The following is a 21,035-nucleotide window of genomic DNA, read 5'->3' on the forward strand; positions in this document are numbered from 1 at the left end:
GGAAGAAGGACAAAACTTCTGACCGAGTGTGGGAGCCTTATTTATTGTTCAAAACTGCAGCTACGGCACCAATAACACTGTAGGAGGGAGCATGGTTGTGTTTATATTCTGGCGTTAAATCTCTTCTACCTGAAATGGCGAAACTAATTGTAACTGTAAGGCTGTGATTCATGTTATCCCCGAGATGCAGCCTCTTCTTGCTAAAGAGGTTACCACCTTTGGCTGCTCATCATTTTAGTTTCGATGCCAGCTCCTTGCCCGATCACGCCCTGACGTGCCTCGGTTAAAGTTGGTTAGCGAGTGAAGATTTAGCCTGGCTGCTTAGTACAGATAAGCCTGGTTAATGGCTAACTGCTGAAAGGTGTAGGTCTACCCCGGCTTCTCCTTCGTTTTCCTGACAGATCTATGGGCAGGAATCGCTGCCCTCGTCTTTTCCCTCTTACAGCTGTTGTGTCCGTTTTGCACATCCCAGGGAAAACACCCCAAATATAAGCATGGGGCCGAGTTTAGTTTCAAGACAGAGCTGTAGGTTGCGCGGGCTGACAGACGATACTGTGAAGTGACGAAAGAACAAGAATTTAAGATAAGCCTTTCGGACACGGAGTGTGAACTTCAGCGTACCAGTACAGTTTAGGGCAAGCGTGGAGGTTTTCTGGTGTTCTGTTTTGTTTGTTGTTGTGTTGTTTTGTTTTGTTTGGTGGCGACTGAGAGGTTTGTAGGTGTTGTGCTGTTTTTAGGGGACCTATGTCTGGATGTAATAACCCAAACCAGAACGGGTCCTTCAGCGTAGTCCTGCTGAAACGGGGCATTAGGCAGCTGCTGACGTGATCCTTCTGTTGCGCGATAGCATCGTTCCCGTGGACACTAGCTGGAGGTTGGGAAAGTACTCTTAGGTATTCGTTTTGTTCATTCTTAGAACTTTATTTTATATATTAGGACCCTAAAAGAGCTCTGGGCTCATAGGCCTGAGGCCTTTCTAGTAAAGGTGGAGGAAGAGGTGGAGTAGGGCAGCTTCTCAGTGGAAATTTCTTTGACGTATCCAAGGCCTGTACTAATATTTTATCCTTATCACATGGACAGCTTCCTTGATTCTGCATAGACTTACTTGTTTTTTGAAAGTTTAGGAATAGTAAAATGAATATTTTCTAAAATAAAAGCTATTTTTGCTTTGGGCAGTGGTTTTGGGGAGAATATTTGCCATTATTTTGTCATAATATAGGGTGCTAGTCTGTTTTTTGTTGTAATTCTTCTAGGAAGCATGCGTTATTAAAACTATCTTCCAAATTAACTGGGAAAACGTCTTAAAGAGCAGTTACTAAGTCATCTAATTTTAGTGATATGGGTGTTTGCTAATATTGTTTGTAAATTCTTGCATTGAAGCTTGTGAACTACTTAATATTTTATTACCAGCAAATAGCTCCCACGAACTGATTCTTTGAGGATATTCTGTAGAGTGAAATGAAAAGAAAATAAAAACCCAAGTGTCTGATTTTTGGCTTCTACAATTCCTTGTGTTTTTTTCCCCTTCTATATTGGTTGCTTTTTTTGCTGATAGTGCAGTTCAGGTAAGATTGTGTTTTCACCTTCTCATCTCCTACATTGAAACTTCATTTTTTTTCTAGCAGTTTTTCAAACTGTGATTTACCCAAGCCTGTTGGTTGGTGAGGGACTGACAATCAGTTTGTTATTTCTGCAGCAAAACTGCTTTTACATAATGCTTTTAATTAAACAGAAATTGATTTAAAACTTAAACTTTGAAAGCTGGTGGCTTGATGTTCACCAAAGTCTGCTAATCAGTGCTATAAAGGTTGGCATATTTACTGAGTAGGAGTTACTATCCCATGTAATGAAGGCAAATACAGAAACTTTGTAATAATTCTAGCTTTTTAACAAGGTGTCATGATAAGCAGTCCCTGAAGCTTCACATGATAATGCTGAAGACAGAATTGTAGTGTGTCTTTGTGCCTGTTTTTTTAATAAACGCAGTTTCGCTGAAAATAAATTTCAGGAGAATTTGTGAATATTGATGATGCTTCTCAAATCTTCATTATGAAGGTGTTCTGTTTTGTGCTTACATCCGAAGAGTATACTCCCCGTATTAAAACTGTAGATGCCAACGCTTGGAGCTACAGGCAAAAAACATTCTTTGCTAATTTCAGATCCCAGAGAAGGCTGGAATTACGTAGAATTTGGATGTCAGCCATACTGTGTGTCTCCATGGTTTCCATTGACTTCGTGTAGGATTGCATATGACACTTCTGAAAATCAGGCTTTATAGGTCTGGAAACTTCGAGAGCATTGCTTTCAGATGGATGTGATTTCTTACTGCTTCTGTCCTAAGGAGCTATCGCGTAGTGCAACAAACGTGGTTGCAGTCAAAATCCTTGACCAAGTGATGTATGGCCATTCATAAAGTGCTTTCTGATGATATGTACTGTTGACTTATTTTTACTACCACCATTTAATATGGTATATACGATAATAGGGTTTTATATTACCTGGACAGTCTTTTGAGAGAGTTGTGAGTTTCTTGCATGGGTTACTCCTTCTTAGGACTCATGTAGGGTCTCCACTCCCTTCTTACCCTTCTGCCCTATTCATAAACGCTTCCCAGTTGATACTGGAAGGGGACGTGTAGTCGTCCAGAAAGGAGAGGACTAGCCTGGATGTGTGAAATGCACGTATTCGTGACAATTTGAAAAATGTATATGGGGGGTAGGGAGAATAAAAGTTGCAGTCTCCCATGGAGCAGACAGCTGATGATTCATGTATCTGATACTTTTATTTACTTTCCTGCAAAAAAAGTCCCCTGCAGCAACTGCAGCATCTCACGGTACCCAAGCTGCTGCTGAGACAAAAAGCACCTCTTAAAGCACGCCGGCTGTAGAGTTCAGAAATAAATCATCTCCAGTTCAGCTCCTTCTGGAGCTTAGTGAAGGAGTCTGTTGTGCCATAGTGGATTTTCTTGGTCTTCTCTCACAATTGGGTTTGTTTTGTATGTGCTGAAACTTATTCTGATCTCCATTGCTCTTGAGTTGCGTTAGTATACTCTTAGCAGCTGCTGAGGAATAACTCTTGGTTTATACTGGGGTATGAGGAATGAAGTTTTGGCCTGCTATTTAATAAACACTTAGTTTAAAGGAACAATTGCATCTAGATTTAATGTAAGAGCGTAGTGTTCATGTCAGTGGTGGCTGGGGGGCTGTGCTGCTCGGTCAGGGGCAGCAGACCAGTTGCCAGTTACTTGTTAATGTCAACAAAAATTCACTGACATCAGTTGACATTGTCAACTGCTGTGGGGAAAATAATATTATTTTTTTTCCCTGGTAACTATGGGGTTTTTTATGTAGTGCATTCTGTTGTCAGTATAAATAAGGAAACTTTTTTTAATGAGCTATGTTCGACATTATGGTCTGGCAGCTGGAGGAATAACATGGGCACTCTTTGCAAAAAGTGGTGTAACTAGCTGCTGCAACATTTTTGGTAGGTTGTATGGTACTGACATGGCATTTGGTTCGTCACAGCATGAAAGAACGCACAAATGTCCCAAGACACCATTTTGTCAGAAGGAGCAGCAACCCCTCCGCATGCTCCTTGCTTCCCTTAGGGGTCTGACCCTGAACTTCCTAAGGTCAGTGCTGAGTGCTGTCATGGGTGGGAGCCATGGAAGATACCCTGAATGTGAAACTGTATAATTTCTCAAAGGGGTGGTTTTTGCTGCTACAAAATAGTTCTTCAGGGATTTGTGCCCTTTCAGTATAGCAGGAAGAGTCTAAATTGACCTTTCTCTTCTTCATCAGAAGAAGTGATAATTCCAGTTGAGGCAGATGTTTGAAAAACAGTGGTGGCTATGGATGGACTAAGAACATCTGCCTGAGCAGTAGGCAAGGGCTGGTACTTTACACTGAGGTCGAGCTTTCTAGGTGGCAAACAAAATTTGTTGCCCTGCATGCAGTCACCAGACCTTCAGATCTTCATGCAGGAGCTTCAGCAGTACTTGTTGACTACCAGTGAAATGGAAGGGGTGGTTTGGTTTTGTTTGCTCTTTACCCAAAGTATGTGGGGAGGTGGCACATAGATGCTAGAGAACAATGTGTGGAAGACAGCAAGCAGAAGGAAGTTGAGAGGGCTGCACTAATGAGTCTCATTGAATTGCTTGTTAAACTGCGTATTAAAAAAAAAAAAAAAGGCAGTAACCAAGTGGAAAGTAAGAATTTGGGTTATGTCATGAACTGTTAGGCAGTTACTAGTTTAATTATCAAACTGAATTGTTTTCGTGCTACTTTTACTCACATTGAGTAATAACTTGCTTTAGGACTGGATTATCTGTGATGGTTATGTAGGTGTGAACTGAGGTGATGGCACCAAGTTTGCCACTTACTGCTCCTTTTGAAAGAAAAAAGCTGAACAGGTCTGCATACCTATCATGTAAGCACTTGCTGCTGGCCTGTCTCTGCTCACGGACTGAGAATGAAATCTGCTTAAAACTATTACCTCGAGGACTTCTATAGGTTTTGTAGGAAAAAAAATGACTGTGGTAGAGCTAGGACATGTTTCTGCTATTCTTGTCAGTTGTTCCAGAAGCTGTGTTTGCCAGAAGCTCTTTATTAAGTCCCAATGCGTGTATTCTTTTTTTTTAAGACATTATGGGATGAAAATTTACGTGGTGGGTGGTCACAATCTTTTTTTTTATTATTTTTTCATATGCTGTGGTTTTAGAGCAGTCTTAATCGTCTGTGTTAAAATTGTATGCATGTGTAAGTTGGTAAAAATTAGTACTGAGGTTAACAGTACCATACAGCCTCTTCCATACAGGCATACTCTAGTTTCACTGTAATTTTTTTGCTTGGAGGTGTCAAAACCCATTTTTATCAACTTTCCATGATAGAGGTCTTTGCTGCATCTGGATTCTCAAACTACTCTGCTTTGAAAGTTTAGCATGGAAATTTCTAGGAAGAGATATTACTGTGTGATGCTAGAATATTTTTTTTCTGCTCTCATACCATCTGATTAGGCTTTCTTTTTATCCTCCTTTTCCTAGAGTGTAAAAATCCCTTACTGTTTATTGATAAATCTCTATTTCTTCTTCTCCAGGGATATCAGCATGAATAACATCACAAGGCTACCAGAAGATGCATTCAAGAACTTTCCCTACTTGGAAGAGCTGTAAGTATTTCACATACATTAAAGTTTTGCTACAACGTTGGATGGCTGCGTAAAGTGGAAGGTGGGTGGGGAGATAGTGTTGAGTAGAGCTGCAAACAGAGAAAGCAATTACACTTAAAAAAAAAAAAAAATAATCCTGTACGCGTTTGGAAACCGGAACAGTAAATGCTACTTACAAGGGACTTTTTACGGTAATTATTTTAATCATGGCTGGAGTGATGACACATACTAATTACAGTGTTATCCAAAGATAACACAAGAGGTGTGTAATTACCATTGTTTGCAAAGGAACTACAGTATAGCTGTTGCATAAGTTCCATAAAATATATGTTGTTTCATTTACTGAGCAGCTTGCTTCCATTGCCCCTGTAGGCTGCAAATGCAGTGCTCAAAAGCCCATCCTGACTTGCATCAGAAATTCAAGTTCTGTGGTGCAGGGCTTCTTGTTCTTAGTTTCTCTGGCAGAAATTCTCTAGTTCCCATCTCCCTCTTGTCCCACTCTCTTTTAAGCTTTTTTTTTTTTTTAGGTTTTACTTATGTAGTACTTGCACTTCTGAATCCTCGAGCTGCACTAAGGCTCGTGTGCCTAGTGTTTTGCTGAACTGAAGTCCTAACTGACATGCCTTTGCAAAGTGAAGCACCCTTTCACAGCATAGCCCTAAACTAGATTGGATTTCAGAGTCAATAAACAGGGAGAAGGCTTTGACTTTCAATTACTACTTCAGTAAGTACTATTATGTGACAAGTGACTTCTGTGTGCCTTAGTTTCCTTATCTATGAAGAGAGGGTAATGGTTCAACCTTTGCCAGAGAGCGTTGAGAACTTCCAGTAATAAGCAATAGATAAGACAAAACCACTGCAATTTGCTTTGCTTCTTTTGCATTTTCAATGTCAAAGTAGCATTTCTCATATCAAAGAGCATTTAAAATACGAAGTGAGGCTGTCCTAATTTGTGACTTTGACTAGGCTGGAACTACGAATGTTGCGTTGAGAGATTTTTCAATAAATGCACTTTAGGGAAAGAACAGCTCATTTCCCCAAAGAGATAAACCCTTATGAAGTAGGGAGGCATTCTTCCGACTTTATGGATGAGGAAACTGAAGCAAAGCAAGCAAGCCATTTGTGGAGGTTAACAGGATAAATTAACCCCATAGCAAAACTGCAGATAAAGCCCAGAACCTTTTGACTCTGGTTATCTGCTATACCCAATACAACCACTGCACCTCTCTGGAACAAAGTTACTGAGAAATTGATAAGAGTTGGATCACTTGCTCCTGAAGAAAGGCTTGTGTTCCTGAAAGCTTCTCTGGATTTTCCTTCTTGCACCCCAGCTACTCTGGCTGGTCCAATAAGGTGTTCTACCTCTCCTTATAATTTTGATGTCTCTCATATCCTGATGATGTATTAGCTGCCATTGCTTATACACTGAAATAACTCCATCTTCCCTGGTTCTTAAGTAGTTTTGACTCGGGTCAGTACAACTATGAAGTGCAGTTGAACTTATTTGTGTCAGATGAATTGTGTGTGATACCTTATTTCATGCTTAACAGGTTCTGGTGGATTCCCTCTGACTTTAGGTATTGCTTAAATTTGCGATATAGTTGAGAATACCTTGGGAAGGAAGGTAGATTTACCAGGACTTCAGATGGTGCATGTGTGTAATTGACACACAATTTAAGAAGGGCTCTGTGGCATGAGCAGTCAATTTAAAACAAACAAACAAAAAAATTAGAGGCCTGGGAAGGCTTGCTTGGCTCAGAGTATATACTAGCCAACATTCCCTTTGTGCTTTATAATATGTGCTGCTGTGTGTCTGTATGCTTTGTTAGACTATATTTGTAGTCCATTTTTTCCCAAATTCTTTATAGTCATATTTCACACCGAAAGTTGGAAAAGAAAATAAATGAACAGTTCAGTTTTCCCAGCTTCGGATGACTGTGGGAGACTTCATTTTTTCCCTATAAGTAATTAAGCAATAAAACCTAACTGGTGGGTGTGCATATTGTGTAACTTCCTTAAACCCTGGGGTGTGTCAGGAGGTAAAGAGAAAAGGCAGAGCCTTCAGCCATCATCTATTGTGCTTATTGCCCAAGAGCCATTTGCTATGTGTACCTCATTGTCCCCCTAAATTCCAGCATTTCAGATTGCAAAAAAATAGGCTGGCATTAAGCTCAGAATTATATGTGAACACCCAGAAGATTTAAATCATTCCTAGCAAGCTTAGTTGATATGTTAAAGCAACTTCTGGAAAAAACCACAAAAAACCAAACAAACCAAAACCCAACCCAAACCCCAACAACTTTACAGTAAAAATGATACTTTCTGAATGTTTGAACATACTCAAATCAATCATGATTCCTTAATACAATATAAGAAACCCATAGAACTTTAATTTCATGTTCAAGTTACCTCCTACAGCTGCAGAGGTAGGAGAATCTCCAGAAAGACTAAAAAGAAAAACTCCAATTCACCAGCTGTCACAGATGCAGAAAGACAGGAGAACGACCGTGAGAGCAGAGCCATAAGTAGACAGTACCTGCATCCAGTACTTCTCAGTTGAAAACCATTAACTGAGACTTTTAAGTTGTTAGTAATGCTTTGCAGCAGCAGCCTGCTTTGAATTTGCAGCAGAGGCTCTGGCCATGCCCACCAGCAGTGAAATGAGGAAGGCTTCTTCCTTGTCTTTAAAGACCTGGGTATGGTCATCCATGCACAAGTCAAATCCAGGTTCCTTTGCTTCAGTTAATGTTCTTCCTAGAGGGAATACAGTAAAGTAGATTCAAACGAAAGCAGCTTCTGTCCTTAATAGAAATGACCAGCACCAGACATGATGCATTTTTAATTCTGCCCATTCCTTCTTTATGGGACAGGGTAGAGAATTTTTTTGGTCTTTATTTTTGCTGGTTATGGACAGAAAAAACCGAAACTGTCGTACTTGCCACTGTACAACCACAATTTTCCTTCTCCGCTCTAAGATGATTTTCAAACTTTCTTCCTGGCTTTTATTTATGGTTGAACAGATGCAAATTCTGACTGCCAGGCACTAGCAAAGCTGCCTTTTCAGCACAGAAACCTGGGTGTGAGTCTCCACGCCAAAGAAAAAGAGACAGCGTTAAAGCAAAGTGGTGTTGAGATCTGTGCTAGAAGTGGCTTTTACATCTAGAACTTTTCCCAAGAACTACACATCTAAAGCAAATGAAAATCCCACAGACTAATGGCAATGCAGTAAGTACCCACACCATCACGGACTATAGTAGCTCTTCATCCAGGAGACAGCCCCAGACACCTTTCTCTTTTTATACCGTGCTTTAGCCCTGCCATTTGTCAAATTCTCTGGGCGATTAGCCCCTGACATAGTTAATTAATATTGCAAAACAGTATCGCAGAATTTAATTGAATGTAAATGGGAGGCAATTAGATGTATTGTGTAGGCAACCGAGTCTTACACAGTGCACTTACGGAGAGGATGGGATTAAAAATTGCAGTAGGAGCCATTTAAAATGGGGGTTGTCGTTTCCTTAATGCAATGAGTTATTCGGTAGTCTGGAGAGACTTCAGAGGATCATTTTCCGAATCCTAAAATGAACACTAGCAAATAAAAGTGAAAGAAGCAGCGTACCAAACTTGTAAAAGCTGGCTGCTCGATTAAAAGGTGCCTGCTACATCACCAAAGGGGGAGCAACCTGGGTGCTTCGATGTATGCATCCCATGCCATTTTTAGATGTGCTGGGTTATCCAAGACACCCGTACAAGGCTGGCAGATAGGATGCAGATGGGAGACGGATTGCTGCCTGGAATGGCAGTTGGGGCCAGGTGGAAGAGGACGTCTGAAATGGCACTAAATGGCCGTGTTCAGGGGACTGACTCCCCTGCGAAGTATAAAATTTGCACGTATAGTCTTGAGTTTTTTGTACCTTTGAGATAGTGTTCTACCTATTACTCGGAGGTAAAAGCAAAGGGGTTCCAGCTTGTCTGTGGGCAGAATCTGCACGTTGGGTTATGTGCTCCACGTGCCCTGGTTCACAGCCTCATCGTACGTGTCACTGCATAGCGCGCTTATCGGATGTCTGTAGGATTCTTGCACTATTTATAAATGTTATAAAAATTCTCTATCTCTGTGTAACTGATACCCATCTGGAAGTAATTTGCAAATGATTGAAACGGCAATGGTCAGAGTCGGCGAGGAGCAGACCACCAAGGGTTTTGCCACAGCAGTTAATGAAGTGTATTCTCCAGAAAATGTTAATGTAAATACGCTGCAGCCCTGAACTCGATATGGAAACTAAAAATCCTTGAAGAACTTGGCCACAGTTTTCCAACCACACCTTAAAGTATTTATAGAAAGCTAGAAGAGGGAAATATAGTTAGATAATGCAGTGTTTTTAGAAAGCAGAAACCATTTTCCAGTGTGGATTTTTAAGTGGAAGAGCCAGGCTGTGTTACGTTTCGATGCAGTTCCTTCTAATACTTAAAGTTATCTAAAGTAGTCTGGAAGATTTTAACTATATGATTTCCATTCACTATTATTTGTGAATGATCTGCTGGATTAATTAAAAGGGCACTGTCTCATCAAGGAGGGCAAATCAAAATTATTTTTATTTTTGGCCAGTTTTCTAGTCTGACTTCAGAAACTTGAACCACTTGAATAAAACAAGTCTCCGTGACTTAATGACTTTTTAACCTTGTTTTGATTTCTGCTCTTAACCTTTTAAAATGTTGTCATCTTATTTGCCCTGCACTGGTGGCTAAGCTTTAGATGGTAAGGTTTTGACTGACTGTCTGCTGGTCCACGTGAGAGGCAGCAGGCAGGCAGAGGACAGCAAGCTGTCCTGCTGTCTGTCCGTAGGTTGCCTGTTACACGAACACATGGTTATCTGAACGGGAGCACCGGTCACCTCCCAGCCAGTCGACCTCGGGGCAGGTCTCTGACCTCCAGCAAGGGTTAGGGAGGACGCTCTCTGCTCTCTGACTTTTGTGGTTTTGAAGACCATATCGTGCCCAGTAATGCTGCAAGGAAAACAGTCCTTCCTGAAAGCACTGAGAGACAGCAGTGCTTGATTACCTTCCAGATGTGTGCTGATGCCAAGGTCTGTTGTCAAGGTCTCTTGTGTTTCTGGTTTTTGTTCATACATGATATGAAGCAGTCTCTCTTCTGTGACACTACCGTCAGATATATTTTTTTTTATCAGTCAAGGGCAAAACTTAATATTAAGGTTTTTATTTAGTGGCTGGTGAAAATGGTTAGGGAAATAAAGTGATAAAAGGAAGGTTTAGATCAATAAAAGTTTTTTCTGAAAGGCAATGCTAATCTGCTTTTTGAGAGATGAATAAACAGCGAGTGAGAGACAGCACATCTGCAGCTAATTTTTCAGGAAAAGAAATAGTACAACTGAGAATTTGCTTGACTATTTAATTATATCGGTGCTGATTACAGCACTAAGAGGTCTTGCTTAAACTTCTCAAACCCCTCTCCTCCCCCCCTGCCAGAGTCTCTGAACATGGCTTTTAATGGACGAAGTATATCTTAAGAACATAAGGATTAATTAAAATGCATACTGGCAGTGAAAATGTGGTGGTTTTGCCATAAGGTTGTAATCAGGAAGTATCTGCAAGGGAAATGTCTAGAGTTATTTTTCCTCTTGACTGCAGCTGAAGATGACCACCTGGCTGAAATGTCACAGCTGCTTGCTTTTGTAGTATCTATTTCAGTGTGTAATTTAGATGGTCCCCTTCCTTCTAATTTCTGCATCAGCACCAAGTTGTATTATCCCTGGGGAGGGAGGGGGTGTGTCTATCTTTTTTATTACTTCGGTTTTATGAATAAGGCATGTCTTGGAGTTCTGCCAAGGCCACCAGGGCTGAGCTGTTAGTTGGGGATGCTGTGTCTTTCCTCACCTGGTTGTGGAACATTTGGTGGGAGGATGTTTTCTGTCCTTCAGTGCTAGGTCTTTTAAAGTAGTATTTTCAAGGTAGCGTGTAAATGTTGACGAGATGGCGCAGTTCTTCTCCCTTTCATAAACGTGAGTAGTCCCAGGATTTGTAGTGGGAAGCTGGAGACGAAGGGCTTGTTTCGAGTAGAAAAGGTAAGGATGAATCGTCATGAGAAAAGCTCTCCCGATGCCTTGCGTTAGCAGACGTGTGGTAACTGAGGCTGTGGTTAAACATCCTCTTGTGAAACTAGCTGGTACAATTGGAGACGTTACCACCCCATATCTGTCCATTCAGCCCCACCAGCAGGGACGGAGGAACGAGCCGAGAGCTCTCTTCAGCTGCTTTGTTATAAAGGCAGCCAGTGTAGACGTCCTCTGTTGGCATTTCAGAAATAGCCAGCTGACGTTGGCTTGGAAGCCGATGAGTGCTCTTCATCCATCTGCCAGCTCCGAATATTTGAACAGCTGGAGGAGGTAATTTCCTCAGTTGCTTCAGCTTGAATTCCAAGAGGTAAAGTTCTAATGAAGAAAATGCAAGGTGTAGGTTTCACGTGTGGTAGCAAGTTAAGAGCCTAAGCTTCGACTTGATCAGCTAGCATACATTAGATACGTTTGCTGCCTTATGTGCGCCGGAGCTTTAGAAAATGCGTCAGCATGTTGTAACTTGCACCTTCAAATTCTAGTCAAGACAAACCTTTAGGCAAAGACTCCCAAGTAGAATTAACCACAGTCAGCTAAGATATTTTTAAACATCACCTACTTGGTCTGCACTAGATGCTAAATGATGTTTAAAAACATGTTGGCCAACCTGTGTCTAATTAATGTTTTCTTATCTATGCGAGTCCTAAATCAGTTTGATTCTGGATGAGTTTCAGTCCTGCTGATACAAGAATAATATTTCTGTAGCTTAGAAGGTTCTTGCTGTGCTTAACAGTGGCATATTTTTCCCGTTTGTGGGGACAGATGCTAGTAGGTTGAGTAAATTCCATTGTTTTCAGAAGATGAGGAAGTTTCTTTCCAGTTTCTGTTTCTACATGTTAATTCCAAAAGTTGGCATGGTTGTGTATAAGGATCCCAAGACTGGTTATTCTGCTGCAAGTACTTTTAGAGGGAAACGAAACTTTTTCCCTATCTGTTGTCTCAGAGTTTCAGCGTTCAGCATTATTTTCACATGCGCATGCACACAGAAGCTGGCTTAGCTAAATGGCCTGGAGGCTGAACTTTGCGGTGTTACGCTTCAAGACCCGTCTTACGAGCCTGAATTTATTATACTGCCTGAGCTGCTGGGTTGGGGCTGTCTGAACGTATAAACCCGATAAGAAACTTCTGGAGGCCGAGCAGTAGCCTCAGAAGCTCTCAGGCTGGGTCTCTCCAGGTAGCGTCCCCCAAACAGCGCTCGTTCCGTGCAGTCCACCTCCTCCTTTTGGTTTCAGGAATTGGAGTGTGGACAAAAGATGTACATGTGCGAGTGAGCAGGTAGCCAGTTCCAGGCTCAAGCCTCAAGAAGAGTCACATGTAGCTCTGCAACTTAGATAGTCAGACAGAAAAGCAGAAAAACCAAATCCTATACGTTGGAGGTAAATGTGTTTTTCCCATACTCTTGAGAAAGTAATTGAGTGCATTCTGTCATCGTAGTGTTGTGGTATGACACTGTATGTTACCATAAGAAGACACGGTGAGGAACTAAGTCATTCTTTTACCTCTTTTACCTCCTTTCCTCCCCTGCTCTTGGGTGGTTGTATTTTGGTATATTTTTTGTGAGTACTGAGGTGCTCTTACCTAATTAGCATTGGCAGATCTTATCTTGGCACAAAAGTAGTAACCAGTACTCATGTGAAGTTCTTTTCCTGCCCTTCCTATATGAAAGTAAAATTCTAGATGATTCTGATAAAATATTTGGGTTTTTTTTTTCAGCTGGTAGTAAGTTAACAGTTGACCTAAATCTGAAACAAAGAATCATATTGAAAATTACTCCCACTTCTCTAAGGTCATTCATTGTGGAGGTGTCTACAAAACCTGGGTCTTATATTTAGCCGGTACGTATCTGAAGTGGTTAGAAAATAGGTAACAAAGTTTTAATTGCCAAATATGTGTAGATTTAATCCACTTCCACGTTTTGCAGTGTCACTTGCCAAATGCATAGGCATTCATAAGATCCCATGCCTGGAAAGGCAATAACTGCCAGGGCAAGAGACAGGCTGTATGGACAGATCGAAGCAACTTTGAGGATTTACTGTATCAACAGTCATTTTTTCACCCTCTCGCGTCTAACCATTAACGTATTTCATGATCCTGGAGACCTTCAGAGCACCCAAACAGCACTATCTGCTAAAAGCACAAATCTGTAGTTGATTCAGTTGTTGCGTCCCTGTTGATCAAAACCAAGCTTGGTTACTTTCATCTCTGTGTCTCTGCTTTACAGACTAGGTAAGTGAAATATATTTATAGCTAGGAAGGAGCGTGTTGATGCCACAAGAGCTCCTGTCAGTTCAGTGTAGCAGCCCATCTGCTGATCCGCACGGGCAGCCGAGAGCCTGTCTCCCTCCTGTGCCGCTGTCTGTGCTGGCCCATGATGAAGTCGGTATCAAATCCACAGATCCCTCTCAGAGTGTCGGAGTCCTCTGAACCGGAGCTGTCAACCACAAATCCCCCTCTGCTTTCTCAGCAGCCGGTCCACTGCTGTGGAAGTCATTTTTATAGCACAGCGAAGTGCCTCCGATCTCTCAGCATCCACGGTGAAAAGGAGAAGTTAAAATTAGATGTGGCTTTTTGAGGGGAGAGCAAAAAGCAATAAAATCCTGAAAGCCACCCACCACCTCCTCCCTACTCTGCCACTGAAGTATTTAAGTTTGAGCATCATGGTGGGGGAACATGGAATATCTGTCTCGGGTAGCTCCTTGAGTAAACATAGTGGCATCTGTAATGATTGCTGTTTGTGCAGTGAGAAGTTAGAGGGAAACAGAAATCCAGAGTAGCAGAACCTGGATCAGCATATGCAAACTCACCCGAGTGCCTTCAAGGCAAAGGTCTACCTGGCCTATGGTAGAGCAAAGGAAAGTTATCACGATACAGTGCAAGATGTGCAAAGGCGATTAGGGAGAAGGTGCATTTTATAAAACGTATTCTGCTTTCTGCTTTAGAAGTGAGAGGAATCGAAGTTGCTTACTGCAACAACTTGTCACTACTGCTGTAGACTAGGTGTTAGCAATTTTCAAGACAATGGGATATTGTTGCTTATTTCTAAGACGTGTCTGCGATAGAAAATTTGTGCAAACCTCTGGTTTTTGCTGGAGAATACTATTTGGGACTACAAAGACAGCTTGCTTCAACAGCTCGTGTTGTGTAACAGTTGTTTTAGGTCATATGTGTTTCCTTCAGTGCATGTATGTTGTACCCTGTGGGCTCTACTTCAAGGACGTCTTGCCCCATTACAGATATTGCTTGCAAATTGAATGATAGACCATATTTTGCATGGATGAGAATGCTTGCTTTTTTCAAAATCCATCGCAATTTATTTTCCAGTTAACAAGAAAAAAACATAATTGTAAATATCCTTCGATAGTCCATGAAAAGCAGTTTCATAGAGCCATGTTTTGTCTTGCAGAGGGTGCTGGTGACTCTTGCTGATGAGGTAGCAGTAGAACATATGGACAGGCTTTGACTTCTTCTTAATCAAATTAGTTTACTTAGACATTTTAAATTTTTAGACCAGGAATGCATTTTGAAAACAAGCTATTACCTTGAAGTTCAGTATAATTTTGAGAAGGCTCGAAGTGCTAGAAAGGGAAGGCTCAGGATGAGAAGTGCCTACTCAGCTGGATGGAGTGGGTGCAGTTCAGTGATGGTTGTAGTTATAGGCTTCCTTTTTCAGTCCTGAAGTGTCTTGGCTTATATACTCACGGTTTTATAAATAGCGGTTGAGGCTGTGTAATACTGAAACTGCTGCAAGAAAAGGAGAAGGGGACAAATGCGTTTTCCATTAGCAGCAGCAGAATAAAGTATCCATTTAGTTATGCTAAATTGGCGTGGAAGAATTGGGAGAAATCTGTAGGCTATTGATTGGCTTCACAGCAGTGCAGCAGGCTGCAGCTGACAAAAGTCCCAAAGGGGCTGTTTGCTAATCACAGATAAGCAAAGCAATATTTAGTCCGGCGATATGGCTTCCATTTACCAGCCCGTCCGCTTCTGCAGCTGCCCAGCTTGGGTAGGAGCTGTCTGTACAGGTGTGTGCCCTCGGCCAGGCAGGGGATCTCTGCACGGGGGGAGCAGCGAGCCCCTGGTATTTTCCTGCAGATGTCTGTACCTCTTGTGTGAAGTTTCAAGCCTTGATGAATAGGTTGTAGCACGTAACTATGCATCATCTGGTAAGAAAACTGCTTTCTGTTCCAAAATGGCTGCTTTTCTGGAATAAGTGGAACCTGAAGCTCTTTTCTTGAGTTTGAGAAAATTCAATCCATGATACCCAGCAAGTCTGTCTATAGGGCATTTTCAAAGATTACATCTTCTGCAGGAGAACATGAACTCAAATTCAAGTTTGTGTGGGAAGCATGAAGAACCCTGAAAAAGTTGATGTTAGGGACAGGTGTGCAAGGGTGGCAGAATAGTTTGATGTAAGACAGCAAAAAAGTAAAGAAATTGCAGAAGTGCAAGTGGGCAAGCAGTGAAATATTTTCAAATGGGATGAAAATAGGTAGATAGAAGTTGGAAAGCTAAAATAAGATGTTGAGTGGGCGGAGGGGCAGTAATGGACCATCTGTAAGGGATGCAGAAGGTTCAGCCTTGACTGGATCTTGAAATAGGAGTCTTGGGTCTACCAGAAAACAGGTAGTGTAGAAATAAAAATAATGAATCAGGTGATTTATTATGACATGTCAGGATTGCAGTCTGTGTCAGTATTTGAATTTTCAGTGAGGAAGTGAGGTTACAGTTGATCCATCGAAAAAGTAGCCAATGTGTTGTTATCAGAGACAAGATGGACAGATAAGGTTAGGAGGATCCCAGAATACCACCAAAGGAAAAAAAAGCCACAGCAAAACCTCTTTTTGTACGGGCACGAGATCTTCAGAAGGACGGGAGGAGACCTAATTCTTTGCTTAAGTAACCTGAGGTTCACCACCATCTGGGATGCGAGGCAAGCAGAGAGGTTTCCAAGAAGTTTGTATTGCATCCTGTCAAAATGAGAGTGATGGTTTTAATTGTTACGGACAAAAATGTATCCCTGGGACATCCTCCCTGATTTTGGAGTGACACTAGTGATTAACTTGGCTCGGTTAACGTGCAGCCGGGTTGCCAGACTCGTAATTGCAGAAGTTTTAATTTCCCAAAAGAGAGAAAACAGTCTTTGCTTTCCAAAGAGTTTCAGTGCAGGAAGCTATGCTTGCTGTGTACTCCGGGAATGAGATACCATGGAAGATTATTCCCTAGCCAGATTGTATCCTGATTTCTGTAATAACAACAAGGTGTCCTCTACGTCTGGAGATCATTTACTCTGTCCCTTAAAATAATGGCTGGAGGGTGTTGCTCACCTATATATGACAGGATAGCAGAAGTATTTTGTACTCCATATGTCCTACTCTGTTATCCTGCTATGCTGAAATTGATTCTGTCTACTCGAATTTGCAGAACTTTTGTCCCACTGAAACACTCTTCTTTTTATTTTTTTTAAGTAAAAATAGAGGCCTACCATTTTCAATACCAAGCAATTACAAGGAGAGATTGCCAACCTAGAAGAAAGATACTGATGTGGTCACACATTACAACTGTGATTCCACTGCAGAAGCCTCCAAGGTGTAACTCGGCTGGGCTAATTCAGGATACCTGCAGTCCTGGGCAGAGTTTCCCAACAAGGGGAGTCATGATCGAGTTAGCAGGAAACCTCTTGGTCAGTGTGATACGCGTTTACGCCCCACTTCAGATGATGCCTGCTGCTGTTCTTGCGTACCTTGAGAAGTAAAAGACAGCAAATTGAGTTTTTGTGGCCTATAGGATAGCAGGGCACTTGTCAGTCCTCTATTAAATTAAGTCTTTACTGTCTTTGTGGATGAATCTGTTTCACAGTCCTCTGCCTTTTGGGAAAAGAGCTCTAACGGTGATGTGCCTTGACTCACTAACTTTAGAAGGACTTTCAGACCAGGTCTCTGAGACTCTTTCCACTCAAAATGAAGGCAAGGATGGGTACTCGGCTCTCGATAGCATTAATGTAGGGCTGCCTTCGGGTAGCTTCGTAGCAGAGTGGAGTTGTCCCACCATGGGCTGGTCCCAAGCAGGTCAGTGAGTCTTGCTGCAAGGAGATGAAGCTCCCTTCCTTTCTGCTGGGCTGGAGTCTGGGGCTTGGTAAAGCTGTGATTTTCCTTAGCCCGTTTACCATGTGTGCGGGAGAGACGGAAAGAGAGAAACAGAGGTGCTTTCTAAGTATCTAATTGTTTTAAACGTTATATTTGAAAATCTGGATGTGACTATTTTTGAGACATGCTGAAAGGAGGTAAGGTGGAAAACCTGACTGGACGATTTCAGTGACATCTTAATTTATATGCTGTAGGTGCACTATATTATATGCTATTAATTTTTCATTTCTCTCTTTAAAATGAACCTGGTTATGTAAAGAGAAATCTTTCCGTCCTCGCAGCTGCTGCATGCTGCAGCAGAGGGAAGCGTGTTGAGAGCGGCGTAGGATATGTTGGTCTTTGCCTGCTGGAGAGCTGCAGTTGAAACCTCTGAATGAGCAGCCACGTTCCCCAAGGCTAGGACATGAATGATAAATGTATATTTGGCAATCTGATTAGTAAAGCCTTTGCACACTTGGCTAGTTGTATCCTGTTTCCTGGAAGGCTGCCAGATGGAGGAGAAACGGAAATGTAATGGATTGCGAGGCTTTTTTTCTGTTGGTTGGTTGCAAAAAGGCTGAATAAACAGGAGTTGCCTTGAGGTAGGCGAAGTCTTGCTATTTGAAGTCACGCAAGCCTTGCTCTGGCTCAGCTGTATTTTGTTTCCAGTGCTCTGTAGGTTGTGTTAGTGACACTCAGTGAGGTTGGGGGAGGCTATTCCAACTGGATTTAGTTTAGCTTTTTTAAAACAAATCATAATCCCCAGCCTCTTTGGGCGGAGGGAGAAGTTCCAGCAGACGCCTGACGAGCCGCACACCAGCCTGTTTAATGCGGATCCGCGGCAGAGCTGCAGCCAGAGCTGCCTGACACACATGTACCAGGGCTGCCGCTTCTCGAAGCGTGCGGTAGGTAATCAGCATCAACTAGTAGTGTTGGAGTGCCAAAATAATTCGGTGCTATAGACTCAGTTGATTTAAGGATTTCTATTTTGATGTTTTGAATGCTTTTTTGAAAAAAAACATGTGTTTTGCAGATCATTGGCTCTCTGGTATAGAGACCCAGCATGTTTCATCAACATTTTTTTCTGTTTACAGTGAACTTCTTAGGAAATTTTTAAAAAGGAAGACGTGAAATATTGCAAACCTCCCTCAACGTCCCGCCAGATAAAGTTAAAGCAGTTGATTTGGGTAGCTACTGACAACAAAATGAATTTTAGGGGAGTGTTTAGTTGCCATCTGGAATTTTTCATTCATGTTAAAAATTCGAAGTATTTGAAAAATCATGTCACAGCTCTGAAATCCTGAGGTTGTTTGCAGACAGGAGATTTCAAGAATAAGTATACACTGATTCTTTTGATTTTTCTTCTGGTCTCAGGTCTCGGAGCTGTTTGGTTATACACAAGACATGCAGACAAACTTTTCTCAGCAGTCAGGAGAAGTCTTTTTTTTTTCTCTTTTTTTTTTTTTTTTTTTTTTTTTTGGAAGACAGAGGAAGCTGAGATTTAAGCATGCCTGTAATCATGTCAGAGCCATAGCTGTGGCGATTGGGGTGTGCATGAGAATACAAGGACTAAATACCAAGATCTACTTCAATAAACGATAGTAACAGTTTTCTAAAATCGAGTGGTAATCTGCTGCTGCTGTCACCTTCCTGTTCACGAGAAGCCGTCCTCTTCTCCCTTCGTTTATAAATAAAACCATCTACCTTTGACAAATGGATTTGATAAACATAACTAGCATCCTCTCTATCAGGCAGCATTTTATTAAGTCATAAATTCTGTTGCAAGCAGATTTCTGTAGGCATCATATGCTTTGGGTAATCTCTTTTATGTAGTTAGAAGTAGAGACTTAAGATAAAAAAGTAATAACTTTGCTATGTTCTGGCAAGCTGATACTTTAGACGATGCTCTTGTTATTTCCTTCGTTTGCCTCTTTGAAATAATATTTTCCCCTTAGTGTGTCTGGCTTGCTTCACAGTGCCCTGTAACAGCAGAGGTGGGTTTTGATATCTTGTAACCTTTGTTAAAGCACATTGACTATTTTTTAATTATTAACACTTACGGCACTGTACATAGGATTTCCACTGGATGATTTCATTGTACAGCCCGTCTCCCACGTTGCCTTTGCTTAGCTTGGATGTGAAACCAAGTCTGAAAGCAAATGCTTTGGCTGAAATGATGGCATCTTTTGGCAGCTGTGGATTACCAGGTGTTCTGCATTATTGTCTTTTACCCTTAATAAAATACCTTGTGTCACAACTATTAGCAGCTCAACAAAGGTTGGACCACACAGGGTCTGCTGGTCAGGATAGAGGTAAAAAGGTTGAAGAAAAAAAAAAGGAGTGGGGGAAGGGGGAATGAGCTATGTGAAAGCAGCTGTTTTGGCTGCTGTTTCTGCTTTCCTGCTTTGTGTTCTGCAGTGTCTCCTGTATTTATTACTTTCAATATCATGGTGGTTTTCACAATTTACTTTGTGTTAGTGTCCAGCAGCCCAAGTTTGAAACTGGCCACATCTTGAGAGAGAGTGAGTATGGCTGAGGATCCTGTTCCCTTTCTCCCTCCCCCAAAAGAGTTTTTTCTTTCCTGAAAAGTTTGTCCAAATAGCTGACCAAAAAGATGAAATATTACCAAGATTACGTCTTGGTAATGTCAGCAGGCGTCCTGTCAATTGTCAGCACTGTGAATGTACCGCCTGCTTGCGAGTATCGTCTTCACATTTGGGATTCTCATAGAAACTTTTCCCTGCCTTGTGCTAGCATCCAGCTATTTTTACTTAACTGCATAGTTTCTTTAGAAACTGCTGTATAGATTAAAAACACATGGGTACCAGAGCATGGTTCAGCAGAGCAATGCTGAAAGCCAGAGGATCATGTTAATACTGCACATTTCAAATGCAGTACCATAAGAAGATTCTTTATCATGCTGGGGTGTGTTTTTTCTGGCACGTTTGCAAAAGTATATCCATGAAGCTGAGTAGTTCCTTCTCGTCGTTAAAAATGTGCGATGACTACAATAACTGTTGCAGACTTCGAAGGTCATGAATATGGCTTAATCAAATGCAAAATGCATAATTGCTTGCAAAATTTGATGTATTGGTGATTTTTCTTGTTAGATGGTTGTAGAAGTACTGTATTTTGTGACTGAAATTATTATTGCAATTTTTTTCCAGGCGACTGGCTGGCAATGACCTTTCTTTTATCCATCCAAAGGCCTTGTCTGGGTTGAAAGAACTCAAAGTTCTGTAAGTAATCGGGTTTTAGAGCTTCATAGCTAGCTGCATGCTTTCTTAGTGCACGGCCAGCCTGTTTACTGGTAGGCTGGAGGAAATTTTTTTGCCCCCCTCCCCAGTTATAGCTCTCCTACTTTTTTTTTAACAAAGCCTCCTATAAGTGGTGATGATGAGCTGTGAACTTGACTAAATTCTTAATTACTGTGTTTAATTAGAACACTTACTTGCTTCTGAAGTATATCTTGTAGCAGAAGAATCCTAAGAAAAGGAAAAATCTTAAAAAGGACACGTAAAGCTTTTTGTTGTTCTCTACTTTCTCAGTTTACTCCATCAGGTGCCCCAACATTATCAGGTAGTACTAGTATTTACAGACATTTAGAATACCGTTG

General features: G+C 41.5%; 1 protein-coding gene across 1 annotated transcript in view; it reads left to right on the forward strand.

Moving 5' to 3' along the window:
• The window catches only part of LGR4 (leucine rich repeat containing G protein-coupled receptor 4), an 85,043-nt gene that overhangs the window by 30,159 nt on the left and 33,849 nt on the right, over positions 1-21,035 (forward strand). Inside the window, exons 2-3 of the mRNA XM_049821401.1 lie at positions 5,095-5,166; positions 20,587-20,658. Coding sequence (XP_049677358.1) covers positions 5,095-5,166; positions 20,587-20,658 — 144 coding nt within the window. The remainder of the gene's footprint in view (positions 1-5,094; positions 5,167-20,586; positions 20,659-21,035) is intronic.

The sequence above is a fragment of the Accipiter gentilis genome, chromosome 17 (assembly GCF_929443795.1).
Source record: "Accipiter gentilis chromosome 17, bAccGen1.1, whole genome shotgun sequence".
NCBI lineage: Eukaryota > Metazoa > Chordata > Aves > Accipitriformes > Accipitridae > Astur > Astur gentilis.